The 19,256-nt window shown below is 39.1% G+C and overlaps 1 protein-coding gene across 1 annotated transcript in view; it reads right to left on the bottom strand.

Annotated features, from left to right (window-relative positions):
- Positions 1–8,128: 8,128 nt before the first annotated feature.
- The window catches only part of IL12RB2 (interleukin 12 receptor subunit beta 2), a 62,599-nt gene continuing 51,471 nt past the window's right edge, over positions 8,129–19,256 (bottom strand). Inside the window, exons 13-17 of the mRNA XM_023536220.1 lie at positions 18,194–18,331; positions 15,392–15,482; positions 12,939–13,038; positions 12,416–12,418; positions 8,129–8,632 (exon numbers count right to left, since the gene is read on the bottom strand). Coding sequence (XP_023391988.1) covers positions 8,129–8,632; positions 12,416–12,418; positions 12,939–13,038; positions 15,392–15,482; positions 18,194–18,331 — 836 coding nt within the window. The remainder of the gene's footprint in view (positions 8,633–12,415; positions 12,419–12,938; positions 13,039–15,391; positions 15,483–18,193; positions 18,332–19,256) is intronic.

Raw genomic sequence — 19,256 nt, 5'->3', positions numbered from 1 at the left:
TGGCACTCTGGCAACTTAGTGCTGAGATCTTTCTGTTGTGCTGATTGATTTTTACATGATGATAATTCTGAACATTTTGTATAGGTAAGAAAACTAATATTTTGATTAACTCCATAAGTTGAGCTGGGACAAGAATGTTTCTGAGGACTGCATTTCTCTGTGCTTTATCAGGAGACTATCCATTTGGCAGAGTTTTAGCTTTTGTGCCATTGATTACTTCTGATTTGAGTAACTGGGAGTCAGTTTTTAACTTGTAAATGGAAAGAAAGAAAAGATGAGAAATGGCTCATACAAATAAGAAAAATGCAGAATTTACCAAATTATGTTTTTATTTGAGGTGTTAATTATGTTTTAAATCAAGTAAGTAATGTTTGTCCCTTTTGCTGCTCATGTGGTGGGAGGGTGGCAATTCTAGTGCGCTTGTATGTGTTCTAAGCCTTGTGCATGGAAGACATGAAAGATACCTGGTGACAGCTAGTATCTGACAATTTTCGTTATGGATTTTCAAATCTAGGTAATTCATATCAGATGAGAATTGCTCTTAACTAATCTTGCTGTGGCTTTATTCCTTATATAGCTGCATTAAGTGTTACCCGTATGGAAATGTGAGAATTGAAGGGTTAATATTCATTTTTTTAATATTTGGTGAACTGTGTAGGGAAAATGGGAAGTAGCTTATCTTTGGATAATATTTATATCACCTTAATTGCAATTGTAGTTGATATTTCTCAACAGATTTTAGGAACTTAAAGACCTTGAATTTGAAGAAATGGCATTGGATTTCATGTACTTAGAATGAAGATTCTGTATCAAGTAGTCTGGCTGAACTTGGTTTTTGACATTTGACTGCCTAGAATTTTGTCAGTTTGTAACTAATATTTTTTATTAGCTGATAAGTAATGTTACCTTGGGTATAATAATCCATAGTGAAATGTTGCTCTGGCAACCACACTCTGGCAGTACTCAGAGGAGGAGCACGTTTACACATTTTGTGCTCAGACTTCCAGGGGTTTGGAAACTGAAGACTGTACCTCAAAGAAGTTGGTAGATTCCCACCTCCTCAATTTCATGGCTGAAAATGTTTAGGATTTCATGATTGGTGAATTAAACTAAATACAGATAACTTTCTTTTCAGAGATAGGCAGTTGGTTTGCCTTCTCTCTGGAAATTCTGAATTTTCAGTGATATTTCCACTTTTTTCAGTAAAAATGTTTCTACAAACTAGATAGTTTGGTTTCAACTTGATATACTGTACGTGTATACAAAATGTACAAGGCTTCACTTAGGTGTTGAAGTCTAAGGCATAGAAAGACTGGGTTGGATAAGGCAACTTTTAAGACTCATCAGTCATCAGCATACCTAATAGGCACAGTATGTACTTCAGACCACTTTATTTTATTAAACTTTTGAGGATTGAGTGGCAGTCACTCTATATCAACAAAATCCAGTAGATTATATTTTTAACAATTGACCCCCCTGCTTGAGTCAAAAGGTAGAGCTAGAAGTCATGTTGACGGAGGTAGAGAAGTGCTTTGCTGTACAATGCTAAGTAAAAATACTTAAAGTCATCTGAGAAAGTAGTTATTTTCAGGTAAAAAGGATGTTTATTAAGAGAAAATTGCCACTGTTGATTGAGGAACATAATGCCTCTCAGTTACAGGAGAACATTAATGTTCCTTTTTTGGTTCAGGATCACCAATCTTTTGTTACTTAGAGTTCTTAAACTTTAAAATTTTGGAGGGAAGACTATGATTTGAAGATTGCTTCTGTAGCTGGAGAATAGACTTTATTAACTTAATTATTCTTGTAAGTTATTTTAATCTATTGCAAGCATGTCAAAGTGGGGGTTTTTTTCGGTCTTTTTTGTTTGTTTTTTAAACTGTCGTCTCAGCTGCACTGCCATAGACCAGAGAGGGTAAACTAAAGGTATAGGAATGCAAAGGAAATTAGTCATGGAGTTGTAGTACAAGTATGAGAGGAGAAAAAGTTAAAATATTTTGCAGTGGGCAAATGGCCTTTTAGTCCCTTTGTGATAGAATAAAGTTAGATTTCTGTTTCTAAATGAAATCTTGCAGAGTTCTGTTTACACCTTGAGAGATTTTTTGGGCTGGTTAGGTGCAGGGTTGGGGCAGGGGACTCTAGTCTTGGTTTAGACAGCACAAAATATATTCAGATTAACACAGGCCATAGTCTCAGCTAATGTGCAGGGAGACGTAAAGCCATTTTAGTAAGTGAATTGAGATTTTCTTTCATAAAGGAAGAAGTGTTTTTATTATTTAAACCTAATTTTGAAAGAATGTTTTTGCCACTTTGAATTTAGTGGAAATGTCCTGTTGGGTGTTCATGCCTTTTCCCTGAAAATTTAGGGCCTTTGGAGCAGTTTTTCTTTTGAGTGTCTCATAATAGCTTTTATAGTATGCCCTTGGGTCCTATTACCTATAGGTAGTAAAATATCTGAATTGGCAAGGGAAGATATTTTAAACCTCATCTGCATTCTCTTGCCTAGACAAGGACAGGGTCTTTTATGGAATAATTAAAGTTGTGGAAATTAAAAAGTGGCCTCAGTTGACTTAAAGGAACCCCATAGCAGCGCATAATAGGTTTGTTTCTTAGAAATGTGATTGAAATCTCAGTAGAACCATAACTATTTTTAAATAAATGATTACAAAATGTGAAGCCCGATACCACAGATAAAGGAAAGGCATATATGTTTCAACAGTTAATACAAGCAACAAAATTTGAATTCTGCAGCCCTACTTTTTAAGAAATAAACCTTCATGTTTGAGGAAAAAAATTAGGTAAATTGGGTATAGTGATAGCTATTTTCATTCATTAGAGAGAACTTATTGCTCTGAGTACTTTTCTATTTAAAACGCTTAATGTTTTTGTAGCTTTACTCCATTTTACCAATTTCCTTAAAAAGAAATAACTCTTTTCTGTGGCCTACCTGTGCCTTGCAGTTTAGATTAGCTAGGTAGCCAAATTAGCAAGTTCAGGACTACCAGATTTGTCCTGGTGTCATTTGTTTGAACATTTACCTGGTGTATTAGGTAGATCTCATAAAAACCTAGAACTTTAGATGTATGGAAATGCTAGTTTTTGGTTACTTAGTAAAAACAGCTTCAAAGATTTTTATGGAATTACAGTTTCAGTCAACTACAGTCAGAATCCCATCTTACGTAAATTTGTACATCTGTCATTTGAGTAGAAAGGAATTGTAATGCTCTGAAACAAGGTTGGTATCAGGTACTAATTGTGTGACTTCAGTTCTGGTTCCGTTACTTGTGTCGGTTTCCTCGTCTCTATAGTGTGGATAAGTGGTGAGGCCTGAGTTAACATATCTTAAAACAGCACGAACAGTCGCCCCTCAGTATCCGCAGGTGCCGAATCTGCAGATTCAGCCAACTGGAAATTAAAAATATTTGGAAAAAACGTTACATTGTTTCTGACATCTACTATGTAGTTAGGCCTAGAATGGTTGCATCTGTACTGAACACATATAGATTTAAATTATATACAATTCATGGAAATACTGCACCATTTTATATAAGGGACTTGAACATTTGAGGATTTTGGTATGTGGGGGCATTCCTGGAACTAATTCCCTGAGAATACTGAGAGACAATGGTACTGTTAAATGATCATTATTAACAATTCCTGTTAGAATGAGAATTTGGCAAAAATTGACTTGTTATATAAACTTTGTATTTCCAATTGTTATTACCCTAATATCCCCAATCCCCACTCTAGTGTGTCATCTACTCTGCATTTTTTTTTTTTACCGACAGGAGTACTGAGAACAAGTGAAAGTGCCAGACAAGGTAGAGGATGAAAGATACAGTCCATAAAGAAAGTGGTTGGTAGTGTCTGTGTCTAGACCCATTGTCTCAGGTCTTTGGGGAAAAATTGGTAATATTTAATTGAGTACCCAATTATAAGAGTCATGAATATTTGTAATGAAAAGAATGCAGAAATATAATTTAAAAACCTATGCCTGGAAGTAACCACTGTTAGCATTTCGATGTATGTATTCTTTCAAAAAAAATTTTGCATTGATACATTAAGTTGAGATGATTCTTTTTAGCGTATTGTAACTGACTCATTTCCATGTCAAATTTGTCATACTTTTTAAAAGATTGCATACTAGGCTTTTCATCAATTGTAAGATCCATCCCAATTTCAGGCATGTTAAAATGGGGGGCATGCCATAAAATCAGTGGCATAGTACAGTTTAATTAGCATCTTTTCCTATTCAGAACATCATGTAATGGGTGTTTTAAAAATTGGTAGTCTTAGATTCCTTAAAATTCAGTGTTTTGTTTATAGGTAATTTGACCAACTCCGTACTAAAGGGCATATAGACCTCCCCATTTTAATCAGTGCTGTGATCTTATTCAGGTTTTTATACTGTTTTTAGTCTATATTCCTAGGAGTGGAGTTGCTTACTCAAATTTTTTAAAATATTGCCCAAGTGCCTCCAGAAAGGAGCCAGCTAACATACCTGATTGTGAACACCAGTTTCTTTGATTAATACTGGCTATTTTTTCCTTTAATTTTGCTAATTTGGTAAGTGAACAATGGTGTTTAATTTTCATTTCTTTAATTACAGGTGATTGGTCTTGCATATTGGGCATTTAATGTATTTTGTGTTTGTCACTTGGTCTATTTTGACTAAGTCTTGGCTTTTTTCATACTGATCTGTAAGAGTACCTTATTAAGTAAGTTATTTTGGCATATGTTGGAAATTTTTTTTATCTAACTTGGTGTGAGTGTATTTTACAGTTTTAATGGGAAATTTATTCCAGTACAAGCTGATGTGGAGATCCAACTTGTTCTTTTCATTGTCAGCCTGTTGACTGAATTAGGGGGAAGAAGAAACCTTTCTGATCTCAGAAAGTGATTTACTTGAGGATTCAACCTATCAGCCTTTTATAAGGTTGGTTAATGTGAACATTCATGAGTCCTGCAGGTTAGGAAGAGGAAAAACAGGGCTCTTTTGGAGGGTTTGAGCAATGATATTGGGACAGATGACAACTGCGTCAGGTGAAAGAAAAGAGCTCGATGGAGAAAAACCAAGAATCGAACATGGGAGATTGATCAGAATAGAATGTGCCTATCTTGGCATCTCTTTCACTGGCTTCCAGGCATTGATAAGTTGCAGCTGTAGGCTGTTAATGGACGTTGAGAAGTCAGGACAGATTGGAGGAGAAAAGGCAGTGAAAGGAAAGAACTAGATGACACTAGTTTGACTTTTCCTATTGTCCGTAAAACAATCCCAGGAAGTAGAATCTCTGGTTTCTGGGTAAGAAGGCCCTTTCAAGAAACAATTCGAAGTAAGAATTTATACACAAGAATTAATAATGGTGGAGAGTCCTATGAATCCATTAAGTGAACTTTATTTAGTAGTATTTAGGTCCCAGAGAATCAAGGAATTTGATGTGTTCAGAGCATAGGTTTCTGGGTTGCCTTTGGATGTGTATTGAGAGGATTTAAATCGTTGTGAATTTTCTTGAGAAATGAAAATCTGGCTGTATGAATATTGGTGAGCTCCACCTAAGTGCTGGTAAATGAGGTAATGTGATTTGGAATTTTATGTGTGGGCAGGAAGAGGGAGTGTGCAGACTGCTTGGGGAAAGGGCAGAACAAGGTTACCTGTCCTTTATGGAAAGAGGACAGTTTATCTGGCAGAGTGAGTAGCCAGTCTTGCTCAAATATGTTTTTAAAATAAGAAACTGCTACATATATTATAGCAGTGCTGTCAGTTAACAGTGGGGGTCAAATGAGGGCTGAGAATGAAGAACAAATGCAAACTTAGTTGTCCCAATAAAGAGGAAGTGGGCACAGCTGAGTGGGCTTCTGGAACAAAAGGAACAAGATGAAAGAAGTGGCAGGTGATATCTTTTACTTTTTATTGATATCCTACTATGCACCAGGCATGGTACTGGAGAAATAGATTGCATGGTTCCTGCTTTCAAGTTATTTACAGTTCAGTGTAGGAAGTACGTGTTAATGGGCATCGTGCTGGGGAGCACTGAGGAAGCCTCTAAATCCTTATAAGGAGCCTTTAGAGTTAAAGAAGTGTCTCTTAAAAAAAAAAAACAACTTAAGGAAAACAAGTACTTGACTGCATTATCCCCGGGGGCTTAAAGAGAAGAGAAAGGGTGTGGGAGGGTAAAAGGGAGACTGGGAACTGGTCTATGGGGACCAGTGGGAAAGGGAAGAGTGACTAAGATGGATATCAGGTCATCAAAAGAAAAGGCTAGGAAAATGGGTATTGCAAGAAAGGTGATAGGATGTTGGGTTTCTGAGGATCTGGCCTTTTTTGCCTTTGGTCATTGCAAACAAGGCACCACATCATGGGTGCGGACAAGCCAATGCTGAAGCTGCTGAGAGAGAAGGGACTGCAGTGGGGTGCTGCACAGCCGCTAAATAGAGTAGAATAAAGATGTAAGGAAAGAGCTTGAGCTTTTCAAAGCCTGGGAAAACCAATTACATTAAGTCTGGAATGTCAGGAAGCATGGAAAGAGTTAAACGTGAATAAGTAGAGCAGTGTTCAATTTCTAGAGCTCTGAGGGACATCTATCTGGTAAACCAAAGCTGCCTCAATTCCAGCGTTTGGGTGGGATGGGGGTAGGGATTTAAGAAAAAATTCTGGGCCATTCTTTCTATTTTTAGCAAGGATGCTATTAGCATTTAGACCAAGACTCTTCCCCACCTGCGTAGCAGAAGTGCCTATAGGGAAAGGTTAGAGGCATTGGTGGGTGAGGGGAGGGTGACGAGCCAGGGGCCACAGCTCTAAAGGAGTAAAATGTATTATGTTCCAAATTTGTGTTGGGGAAAGGAGAATTATTTTCCAGGCTCAACTTGAACTGTTTCAGGACCGGCTCAGAGTCTTCTTGAGGAAAGGGCAGGAAACCTTTGGGTACAGGGGACTAACAAGTGCAACTGTGGCAGTTTGGGTCTTGAGCCCTAAGACAGCCCTAGTCCTTGAAGAAACGTGGGTCAGAGAGCCTTTGTCTCACTCCTTTTCAAGACATTTCAGAGGGAGGCTGCTTACTCAAGGTCCTAAGGTGGGTTTATGGTGGCTTTCGACCATCTAGCTGCTCTTGATTCACTGAACGGTGAAGACAAAACTAGGGAAAAGGTACATTCTTAGGCTTCCATGAATGACAGTCATGGCTATCTTGGGAGTCCTTTTATTTTGGTGTTCACCTGGGTCTTTTTTTAATTGACAATATTAGTTTCAAGTATACAGCATAGTGGTTAGACATTTATATAATTTATGAATTGATCCCCTCCGATTAGTACCCACCTGGAACTATACATAGTTATTACAGTATTGTTGACTATAGTATCGATGTTGTACTTTACATTCCCCTCTTTTGTAACTACCAATTTACTTAATCCCTTCCACTCACCAGGGCCTTTTATGACCTCATTTGTAAAACGGCTGATCTGTTTTGACGGTTCCCCTGTAATTCTTGCTAGTGTATCCACCACCTAGATTCTTTCTAATACTTGCAGCCACTAATCATGCATGACTTTTCATTAGAATCAAAATTCAGTTCCTCAGTAATACTAGACACATTCTAAAGTGCCAGCAGCCAATGTGGTTACTGTCTGCTGTATTGAACAGTACATATATATATATATATATATAGAAGATGTCTATTTCAGAAAGGCCTATTGGACAGTGCTAATCTAGAAATATATATATAGAAGATGTCTATTTCAGAAAGGCCTATTGGACAATGCTAATCTAGAAATATAAGACCTGGTATATAGTAGCTGTTTTATAAACAGTTGCATGAATAGTCCTCTGGACTGTGTGTCATTGCTAGTAAGAGTTGGTTTCTACTTGCCCCTTTCCCCTTTCTGGTAGCAAAGTTGTAGGAACTTAGATTGGAGTCTAGGTCCACATAGTGCAGGATATAATCTTAAGGCTTTGGAGAAGGCAAGATGAGGTATCTGGGTTACAGCCAATTTTCAGTTCCTGAGATTCACCCTGAGCTGGCTTGACTGCTCTCTAGCTGCAACCAGACATGGTAGCACCTAGAGGTGATGACAACTGGAGCAGGGGACTGGGTACATGGGCATGCTGTGTGCTGATGTGGGGTACACTGACCACTCAAAGCATGAGGGAGCCGCACCCCATTTTTAACTGATCCAGAGTCAGCTTTTCACCACAGGAGAAGGTGAGTGGGTGAAGGGAACTTGAGAAAACAGAGAGAGAAATGTGCTGAGGCTCTAGTTCTTCCAGGGAGTCAGTTATAGGAGCCTCTTGTGAAGGGAGATAATCTGTGTTGGATGGTAAGTAACCTTCATGGGTAGGAAGGTAGTCCACAGGGAGGACCGTAATGGAGCTCGCTGGTTTTACTGGCTTTGAGTGAGAGTCCCTGCTCTCCAGCACCTTATACAGATCCACTAGTCCTGTCTCCGCTGTGAGAGCTCTTTGAGGTGGTGGGCTTGAGACACTGTCTTCCTCAGAAGTATAGTGATCTTGGACTCGTCCCTTTTCTGGCCAGATGGAATGAAGGGGATGTCTGAAGACTGGGGTCACTTGAAAGACTTCATCGATGACCAGGGGCTCAGGTTCTTCAGAAGTGGGCCAGTCCATGGGCAGCTGCATTTTCTGAGAAAGAGGAGGGAAAGGCTCATGTGGCTATGTTAGAACCCACTTCTCCAGGGTTCCAAAAGACCTCACAGCCTGCACTGCCTAGTCAGCTCGAGGTGGGACACTGAGCCCTTAACTTCGTGAGTTAAAGTAGTTAACATTGTCAGGGAGTCAGACAGGAGCCATGGTCCCCTCAATCCCCAGCCAGTGAATGATCCTTCAACCAGACTTGATGGCGAGTCAAACTGCACTAGCTGCTCTTCCTTAAGGACAGAGGGCACACTGGTTGCAAAGGAAAGGCTGAGCTTGTCTCTGGGGAAGGAGACTTTAAAAGGTAACTTTAAAAGGGTCACACTAGAGCGGAATCCTGAGAGGTATATTTTCCAGATAGGAAAGTTGTGGGCAGGGAAGACTGGTCTATTCTGTAACCTGCTAGTTCTTAGGAAAGTGAGGCTTTGGAAATTGGAGGTCATGTGTTAAAGGGACTTTTAAAGGATCCAAAGGTTCAACTATTGAAAGGTTATAGGCAGGGTAATATCTTTGTCAGTTCTGCTCTTAGTGGAATAACTTCTTTGGAAGAAATTTTCATTTTTTTTCCCCTACATTTAAATTTTTCTGTTACTTGCTTACTTTCTCAGCAGCGCATCAGTTGTCAGCTCTTCAGTGTCTGTCATCTCCTTTCCAAACTTACTGCTGATTCCCGAGTCCAGCACCAAGCACTTTATTAACACTTAATGGGCTTTATTGGGCACTCCTTACATCTTGGAAATAATCTTTCAACTGATCTTTCTAAAGCAAAGCTCCAAAGCCTTTAACAACTCAGGCTTACATATGCAGTAAAGTTTCCAGCCCTTAGCCTGACAATCAGGTTCCTGCACTTTCTACTCCCCCATGTTTTCATTCAGAAACTATTTCAGGCACACACTATCCTTTCCTAACTAAACACCTTTTTCTCTGTGCCACCACCATGCTTGTTTACCTGCTTCTGTTTGCTGCACCACCCCCTGCTTGACACCTTACGAAGCCTCTAGTGACTGTTCCTCACTACAGCAGTGAAGACAGCAACGATAGGGTCTTGGCACATGATGGTTTATACTGTCACTTTGTTTGCATTTCCATAAGTCATCTTGTCTTCCAGGAGGAGTAGAATGACCAAAAAAAATAGCCTCGGGACAGGGCAACTCCAACAACTAGTCTCAACTCTGACACTACATCTTGAGAAAACAACCTCTCTGGCCTTCAGTTGCCTTATCTGTCAAATGCCAAGTTGTGCAAGAGTGATTTGATCTGGATTGGTTCTGATATCCCCTCCCTTGCCTTGAGCATGAGAAGTTTCCAGAAAGTGAATGATGATGCTGTCTTAGGACAGACTTCCGCAAGGGGCCCTGACAAGCTAGATGGTATGTATGTATTTCTCTGGGGGACCTACTCTTCCGATTGCTGCGCAGACTGGTCCTGGCACGTTTGTGTGGCTTGCAACACAGAGGGAAGCACAGCTGCCAGAGCGCTGCTGTCACAGATGTAAGAAAGATTGCACAGGGTGTGGAAATGGCTCCTTATCACAAGATAAGGTGTTCATCCTGCCTTCTTGAAAGCTTTGGCAGTATTGATAAAGGCTGTTCCTCAGAGCTTTTATAAAGCAGGCCCCCTAGCTGATAAGTCCTTGGGCAAGGCTTCTTAGACCACCGTTCCCTCAGCTACCTCACTGACACGTTTTTAAGCTTTTACAAATTCAAAATGGATGACGTTATGGTGGTGCCCTTTATGATTTGGTCTTTTCCTGCAGAGCCTTAAGATACGTGTTTTTTTTTTACCCACAGCTTAAGAAATGGGGGATTTAAGGTCTGAGAACTGAAAACATGTTTTGTTGGAGAAAGATTATCGTGGCCTCAGCCTACCAAGAGAGCCATCTTCACAGTCTAGTCTCTTCAAGGGTCAAGCAACATAGGGTTCTGAGGCTGCCTCAAGGCCTTTGTTGCAGATGCCTTGTTTAAGTTAAATTTTTTTTCTAATTTACTAGTTATTTTTGCAAAAGAAATATGCAGTTTTGTGAGAAAACTTAAAAGTTCAAAGGAAATTAGCAATGAAAATTAAATGGCCCTCATATTTCCAACCCTCTCCCCAAAGGCAACTGCAATTATTAGTTTCATATGTAGCCTTTCGGAAACATCTTCACATGCAAAAATGTGTATATGTGTATATAAAATCTTCCCTCCTTATATAAATAAGAATTCACTTTAGACAGTTATTACAAACTGCTTTTTTACTTTTAAATATCTTAGAGATTTTTAGAAACACATAGATCATAGATCCTTTTTATTTTAATAGTTGCATAATATCCTATTGTATGGATATACTCAAATGTTTAACCTGCCCCCTTGGTGGCAGATTACATTATGCCTAATTTTTGGCTTCTATTTATAATGTTGCAATGAACATGTTTATACTATATAGCTTTAGGTTTGTGTATGGCTTCTGTTGCCTTTTCCTTATGTTCTTTTCTCTAACCCTTTGTCTTTCATAGCATTTTTTCTAGGCTTTTTATGGGCCCTAATCATGCTCAGGCAGAGGCAAATGGAGCTCATGATCCCAAAGCTACTAGCTTGAAAGCCAGGTGTCTGTGACTGACCCAGAGCTGCCTCCCACTCTGCTATTTCAGGATTTTAGGACAAGGGACTGTGGAATCTTAGCATTGGAAGAGTGAGATCTTAAAGCTTAGCTGGTTCAACAACTAGTACTTGAATCCCCTCTAAACTAGCAGTGGTGTCCTTACAAAGTGCATTCCCACAGGTCATCACAATACTGCCACTAAGTGAGGGCCCTGTATGTGAACACCTCTTTAATCTATTCAGCGTGGAGGTGCTGACTTTTAGAAAGACTCCCCTCATACCTGTGCTTAAAGATCTTTTAGAATGTAAAGTACAATGGTGGCCAGCACCTTCTACTCTTATGTGAATTCAGGAACCACCATTTACGAGCTGACTAACGTTAGGCAAGTTACTTAGTCCTCTGTGCCTCAGTTTCCTCATCTGAAAAATGATAATAGTGCAACTTAATATAATGGCATATATAAAAATATATATCATATGTATGTATAAACACATATACCATATATATAATTATAGATCATGTAGGTACATATAAAAATAATTAAAAATACATACACATGTATTTATATAAGCTACTGTTATTACTGTTCTCGCTATTATAACTTAACAGGGACAAAACCCCTCAACAGAAGAGACGTCGAATATGCGTCTTCCTGGGAAGAAAGTGAGTTAACTTTGCCTTGTATGACTATGTGCTTTACATGGCATCTTACTTAATCTTCACAACAGCATACATGGGAGATAACGTCAATTCCTGTTTTACAGAGGATGAAACTAGGGTTCAGATATCAGGCAAATTGCCTGAGAGTCATCCACATAGTGACAGAGGTGGAGTTTGCATCCAAGCCTTGTTTCAAAGGCACTAAACTGCAATGACTTAAATTCCTACTGAGGCAGACATGGCTGAGACCAGCTCTGAGCAGTGGCTGGTCCCACCGGCTTCTGACCAGCAGAAAGGTGTGGATGATAGAATGCACTGGGTAATTGAGAAGAATCTTTGGAGAAGGGCTATAAGGTTTGAGAAAGGGAGTATGGGGCTGCCAACTCCCCAGCAATGGGAAGAGTATTGGCATACCACTTTTCTCCTCCTCTGCTCTCTGTAAATGCAGTCTTGCTCCATATTCAGATGCCTTCAACTTCCAGACCTTCCGCCAGAGATAGGCCACTGTGCCCACTGTGAGCTGTTCTTAACCTCCTTAGATTGCACAGCGGCAGCTCCCTTCGCTTTCTTTACTCTAGCTCTCTCATTTGCCAGCTTAGCAGCCTCCTTTAAAACCTTTTCCAAGCACAATGGAATGACTTACTGGCTTCCTGCCAAAACCAAAATAGTCTGGGCTCTATCTGTTCCATGCTCAGACAGGACTGGGAACGTCATGGTAAAGCTTCAATTCTCTTGAATTTGGATGAGTCAGTTCTCAGGCTAGTGCTCAGCAAATGGCAAAAATACTTGCTGTTTTATTTCTTTTGAAGTTCTGTGAGGAGGGGAACATAAGGCATAGAGAGAAATGAAAAGCTATGAGTCTTAGTCTTTTGGTCATAAGCTTCAGAAAATTCCTGTACCTGGGAGTGATGACTCAGACTGTAACCTAGGCGTGAATGACTTCAGCTTCTTCATAGGATCTAAGTACCTAGGTTTCTTCCCAAGTGCGATGGGAAACTCAGATTTGCTGCTCTCTGGAACCCTATCAACTGACCACTGAGGCTTTATACCTTACCTCCACAATGGGATATTTCTTGGCCCAAGTGCTATTCGCTGGGTCTGGAATTTGTCTGCTGCACCACTGAGGTCTGAGGGCCGAAAGGAGAACAAATACCCTGTAGATAAAGAAAACATTGACAGCTGGTTAATTGTGTATGCGGTGGCATGGAAGCACAGGTTCTTAGTGCTGTGATTTCAGTGGAGGGGTTCAGTGTAGAGTTATGCAAATGAGTAAAATGTAAACACTGAAAAAGATGATGCATCATCCAAGGCTGGACTAGTTTTTTGTGAAGTTTGGATAGACAATAAAGAGTCGTGATGCAACCACTTGGGGTTTGCTAAATAAACGATGGAACTTTCAGCTGTCACTATCCAACTATGCACTCATTCAGCAAGACATGGATCAAACCCCTAATATATGACCAGCATAGTGCTGAGATAGAACAGCAAACAAGAAGCCTACCTTTGGGGGCTTAGTACTTAGTTAATTACAATGTTTATAAGGAGTTTATAATGACAGGTAAATTATTATGCTAAAAGAAAAAAGATACAAATGATATAAATAACTTCAACATAAACTATGTAAAAAAAACTCCAAGAAAAAAGTACCATAGAGAAACATCCAAACTGTTACCAAGTACTTGTGTTTTTCCTACATATCTGGGTTTTTTAATAAGTTTATATTACTTTTATGACATGGAAGGAAGAAATATCCTTAAGCTGTTATAAATGCATGTGCCTTAAATATTTTGGCTATATTTTAAAAATCAAGACTAATATGAAACATCTTTAAAAACTTTAATAAGCTTTGATATTTAATAAAAATGGTAAGCTTCTGGGATATGTTTAGCCCTTTGAAGCAAGAGATATGGCCATGTGACTAGTTTTTCTCCAAAGAAATGTGAGCGGAGGTACCTGTGACCTAGTATAGATCATGTAGTTGAGGACAGTTCCCAAGGAATGATGGGTCAATAAAATGGAAGAAAACTGGGTCCCTAAATGACTATGTGGAGCAGAGTTACCAACCAACCTGGATGACTTACCTCAGGACTCATATGGGAGAGAAATAAACTATTTTATTAAAGCCACTAAAATTTGGGGCTTCTTTCTTTCTTTCTTTCTTTCTTTTCTTTTTTTTAAACAGCAGAAGCCTTGACCCCGACTGATACTATTTCCTTGAAGAGAATGCATGTGATCCTAGTTAACTCTTTTTTGAGTTAAACTTTTTCAAAATCTCACTAAAGAGAGCTCTGCTTTGAAGTACCTATCACACATGGGAGTTTAAATAAATGTAAAGCTTTCAGACAAGTTCAATGACTAGCAGGATGACTTTGAGCTAGTTTTATTTTTACCTCTTCTCTTACTTTACGCAACATCTGAAGAAAACTTTGTATTGCATAACTAACTCATTAAAAAGTTCTCGTAATACAAGTTTAAAGAAATTTTAGAAAATACAGTTAAATAAAACTAAAATCACCTATGATTTTATTCCCTGATATAACTGCCAGTAATATTTTGGTGTACATTCATGGGGCAGAGAGTGTTAAGTGCCATCATACATATTTTCCCTCCTTCTTAGGAAGAGGACCCTAATTTATTGGGATGACAATAAGCCCAGCTATAAGACCATAATTTTAAACCTCACTGCCTCACCAAGTTCTGGCCAAGGAGATGTAAACAAAAGTATCCTGTGTGACCTCTTCATGTGAAGTAATCTGAAATGGAAGTGTGGGCACCTTTTCCCGGAAGTTGTAGAATGCAGGCATGATGGCTGTAATTCCTGCAGCCATTGGACCATGAGGTGAAATTGATGGAAGCCAATGTCAGGATAGTGGAGCAGAAAGATAAAGAACCTAGGTCCTTGATGACTGTGGAGCTACTACACCAGCCCTTCATCTGAGTTTACTTCCCTTACCCAGGTGAGAAACTGTTAACTAGTTTAAGTCATATTATTTTGGCTTTTTATGTTACGATCAAATTTAATAATAACTATTTTGTATGTGTGTGTATGTAGTATTTTTAAAAAAACAAGTACATGTTTTTCAAGCTGCTTTTAAAATGTAATATAGCAAATATGCAATTTATTTTTTCTATATCTTTAATGGATGCATAATATTGCTATACAGTATGAGACATACTGTGATTTAGTTAATCCCATGTAATTGGGCATTTAGGTGGTTTCGTATTGTTTTCCTTTTATGAACAATATTTCAGTGAACATATTTGCCACAGAATATCTGCACATACCTATGATAGAATAGATTTCTACTTAGGAATTACTAGGTCAATGGTAGAATATTTTTAAACATTTAACATAATTTACTGTCACCTATAAAGGAATAAATTTAATATGCCACCAGCAATTATGAGTATCATTTCTTTGACTCATAGCAACAGCTATTATCATGAAACACACACACACACACACACACACACACACACACGCAGACGCAGGCGTAACCAACTCACTTTTGCCGGAAGTAACACATTGAGAAAATGCCCACCATGACAATAGCAATGCAAATGCTTGGTGCCACGATCGTGCTCCAATTGGCTTTACCTGAAAAGATAGCAAACCCTGTGACTGAGTTATCTTCAATGAACATTTCAAAATACTTGTGTGAGCCCTCTGGACCCTACCCACAGCTCCTGGGTAGCTGGTCCCAGGAACAAGGCTAATTTCTGTCCATTTGGTTAGGGAGAAGGGGCCCTAAGGGGGCCAATTCTATAGTTCTGGGAGGAGTTCCAGCCCTTTAATGAGCAGAAGGAAAGGGGGTGTGGTATACAAAGCACTGGTTGTGAACTAGAAGCCCTGAATTCTAGTACTGGACCTTCCACTGACCGATATGATCTGTGGACCTCAGATTCTTGATCTACAGAAGATGAATAATGACATCTGCCTTTCAAATTGTTGTGAAGATTAGAGATGGTGTGTTTAAAGCGCATGGCGATGTCGGAGGCCTTTGAGAAATAGCAGCTAGTAATTTTACCAAACCAGCCATTGGATAAGCCCTCTAACTAGGGTCTTTGAAATTCTTTTGATTTCTTCCTATTTACATGCACTTTACTATGTGTCACAATTATTCATTTATTCACCCAGTATCCATTATTAAACATTTTCAGGCTATATTAGGTGCTGAGATACAAAGATGAATAGGGCATGGGCTCTGCTATCTTCAGAAATCATGAATGTAGCCCAGGAAATAGATGTGTAAACATGTAAACAGCAGTAAAAACATGCACATAAAAACATATAAAGGCATATATGAGGTACTGTAGCAGAGAACAGCATGGGAAGTGGTCTCGAGCAGCTCAAGAAAGTTTCCCAAAAGGAATGTCAGAAGTTTAGAGTTGGATGGATAGGAGTTGGGTAAGTAGACAAGTTAGGGAAGCACAGACTAGAACTATGCAAATAATTGGAAGGCGGGATACAACACAACACTTTCACAGAACTACAGATACTATTGTTTTTGAGTATGAATGAGTGTGGCAGAGGACAAAGCCGGATGGGTGAACAGACCAGGTCATGCCAGGCCTGGTAATGAAGTTTGAATTCTAGCTTGAAAGTTCTTGGGGGAACCACTGATGAGTTGCAACAAGAAGTGGAATGTCAGCATCAGGTGTCCTGCAGAAAGATTCTTCTGATAGAAGAACAGGTTTGGAGGAGACGGTGTAAAGGGGGAACTAAGAGACAGAGACCTTCTAGACACAGTAGAAGATGTGTTACCAAAGCTGAACAGAGGGAGTTAACACAGCAGGCTTGTTACCACCCCATACAATCAGCACAATGCTGACATTTCTTCAGCATCTGCCTTCCTTCCTGAGCAGATGGGACAAGTCTCGAGTGCAAGTAGAAAGCTGCTGAGTTCTTAATTCAATTAATTGCTCACAAGTTAACTTTCATAGGAGTAGCTGGGAGATGAGAAGAGGGCTTTTCAGTTTTCCCTGTGGAGAAGTCTCTGGCACAGGACAACAGAGTCCCAAATGACCAACTTGATACTCCATGTTACAAAGAAAGGACAGCTTGTTTTATGCTTGGAACAATGCAAATGGGTGCCATCAGAACAGTATAATTTAGCTGGTGGAAGCCCATGAGAACAGGGTAACTTCTTCATATACTCAAATTTAATTTAATTCAAATCTAAGTTTGATCTGTAGTTCTACTTGTCACCTCTATGATCCTGGGTAATCTTTCTGTACCTTAAACTTGTAAGAAGTCGTCCTAATCCCTGATTCTTGTATTCATTTCATGTTGAGTACTTGGTAGTGTAACCAGGTACAATCATGTAAAGCAGGCACTTTACATGGTTGTGGTCAGGATTAAATGAGTAAAAGTGTGTATTGTGTGGGTTGAATTTTGGCCTCTCCCTTTTCCCCTCAGTTCATATGTTGAAGACCTCAGAACGTGACCTTGTTTGGAAATAGGGTCATTGTAAATGTAATTAAGATGAGGTCAGACTAGACTAGGGTGGCCTCTAATCCAAAATGACTGGTGTTCTTATGAAAGGGGGAAATCTGAACACAGAGATATGCACCAGGAAAACTCAATGTGAAGATGAAGGCAGAGATCCACAAGCCAAGGAATGCCAAAGATTTCCACCAGATGCAAGATGAGAAGCATGAAACGGTCTCTCATAACCCTCAGAAGACACCAACTCTGTTGACACCTTGATCTTGGGTTTACAGCCTCCAGAACTGTGAGAAAATAAATTTCTATTGTTTAAGCCACTCAGTTTGTGATACTTTGTTACAGAAGCCCCAGCAAACTAATATAGTACACAAAGCACTTAACACAGTGGTACATAATAACTATTTGATATGCAATGGCTGCTATTGTTATTGTGGAGATAATTCTCATCATTCATGAAACAAACATTTAGTGAACAAGTACTATGTGCTGGGCACCATTCTAGACTTTGAAGATAAACAGATTCCAGTCCCTGCCTATTGGATTTAGAGTTTTGAATATGGGTCATATGTAATACATTATAAAGGAAATATGGAGGTACATTTAGGATGGCTTCCTGGAGGAAGAATCAATTACACTGAGTTTTGAAAAATGAGAAGACACTGTCTCCAGGCAGACAATGACATGGCAGGGAAGTCCACTTAGAGGAAACAAGTACAAAGGTGTAGCAGCAAGAAAGTAATGAGTGAATTAAAGAAAATCTGATAACCGAAAATCTGATAACCTCTATGCCAGAAGCAGTGGGAGTATAAACTTGTGTTAGAATCCAGGGTAGACCCTCCATCTCTAAAGTTGTTTCTTACCTTGCATACAAAATTCTTTCTCATTTCCTTGGGGGCTTTCGCCAGCAGCTGTCAGAGCTGTCATCCACAGGACGTAGGTGACTCTGGGCTGTAGGCTGTCTATTGGATGTGAATTTGGAGAGACCCCATAGGGAATTTCTGAAAGGAAAATAAAGACAAAGGAAGTAAGGCACATATTAAAGGATATATTTGAATGTAGGATTTTACTCATTTTTATTCGTTAATGCTTCATTTAATTTGAAAGAGAAAAGCACATTACTGTTTAAAACAATCTTAATTCATTAGTACTTAACACTTTAGTTGACTCTAGACGCTCATTTACAGAGGCCCCACTTCACAGCATATCAGAAGAATTAAATATTTTTCCTGTGGTAAAATCGTTTGAAAGAATTTTTATCATTTTGCTTTTGAAATTTAGCTGTAGTTAACTCTTTTTATTTCCTATGACTATAATGTTTCTAGCATTTAACAGGTATATTTGAGAAGTCTTGGGGTGGAAATTAAATGTACAAATAGTTTTCAGTGAAATTTTTAAGAAAGCTAAGTTTAATGAAATAGATATTTAAGCAACATTTATTAATTTTGATTTTCTACTTTTTTTGTAGGCTCTGAGTACTGGGCTTAGTGGGCTTAAAATGATGATCTGCTACAATCCGACAAAATCTAAAATGCAGAACAATGGTACTTAAGATTAGATTTATTTTGGCAGTTTAAGCCTAAATCATCCGTTCCTTATGCTCTCAACACCCCTGCAGGTTCTCAGCAGGGAAGATTTTGGTTTTTTTTAAGCAATGCACTGATGTTTTTCTACTCCAAGAAACATGAGGGTCAGTAGTCTTCAGTAAAAAGACAAACTTCTCCTCCAGTGATCTGCTGGATGTGAGCTTGAGTGGCCTCTCAAAAGCTGTGTATGTGTGTGCGTGTGTGGTGGGGGGAGACTATAAAGTCAAGGCCAGAACTACAGCAGGAGTAATCTCTGGCTTGCTGGGCAAGCAGACTTGCACCTGTGCTGGTGATCAAAGTGGAAACTAGAACTCGGCACTTTGTGCCTCAGCATCATTTA

Source organism: Pteropus vampyrus, unplaced genomic scaffold, assembly GCF_000151845.1.
Source record: "Pteropus vampyrus isolate Shadow unplaced genomic scaffold, Pvam_2.0 Scaffold151, whole genome shotgun sequence".
NCBI lineage: Eukaryota > Metazoa > Chordata > Mammalia > Chiroptera > Pteropodidae > Pteropus > Pteropus vampyrus.
Note: the sequence above shows the minus strand (reverse complement) of the source record. Positions and strands in the feature narration are given on the sequence as shown.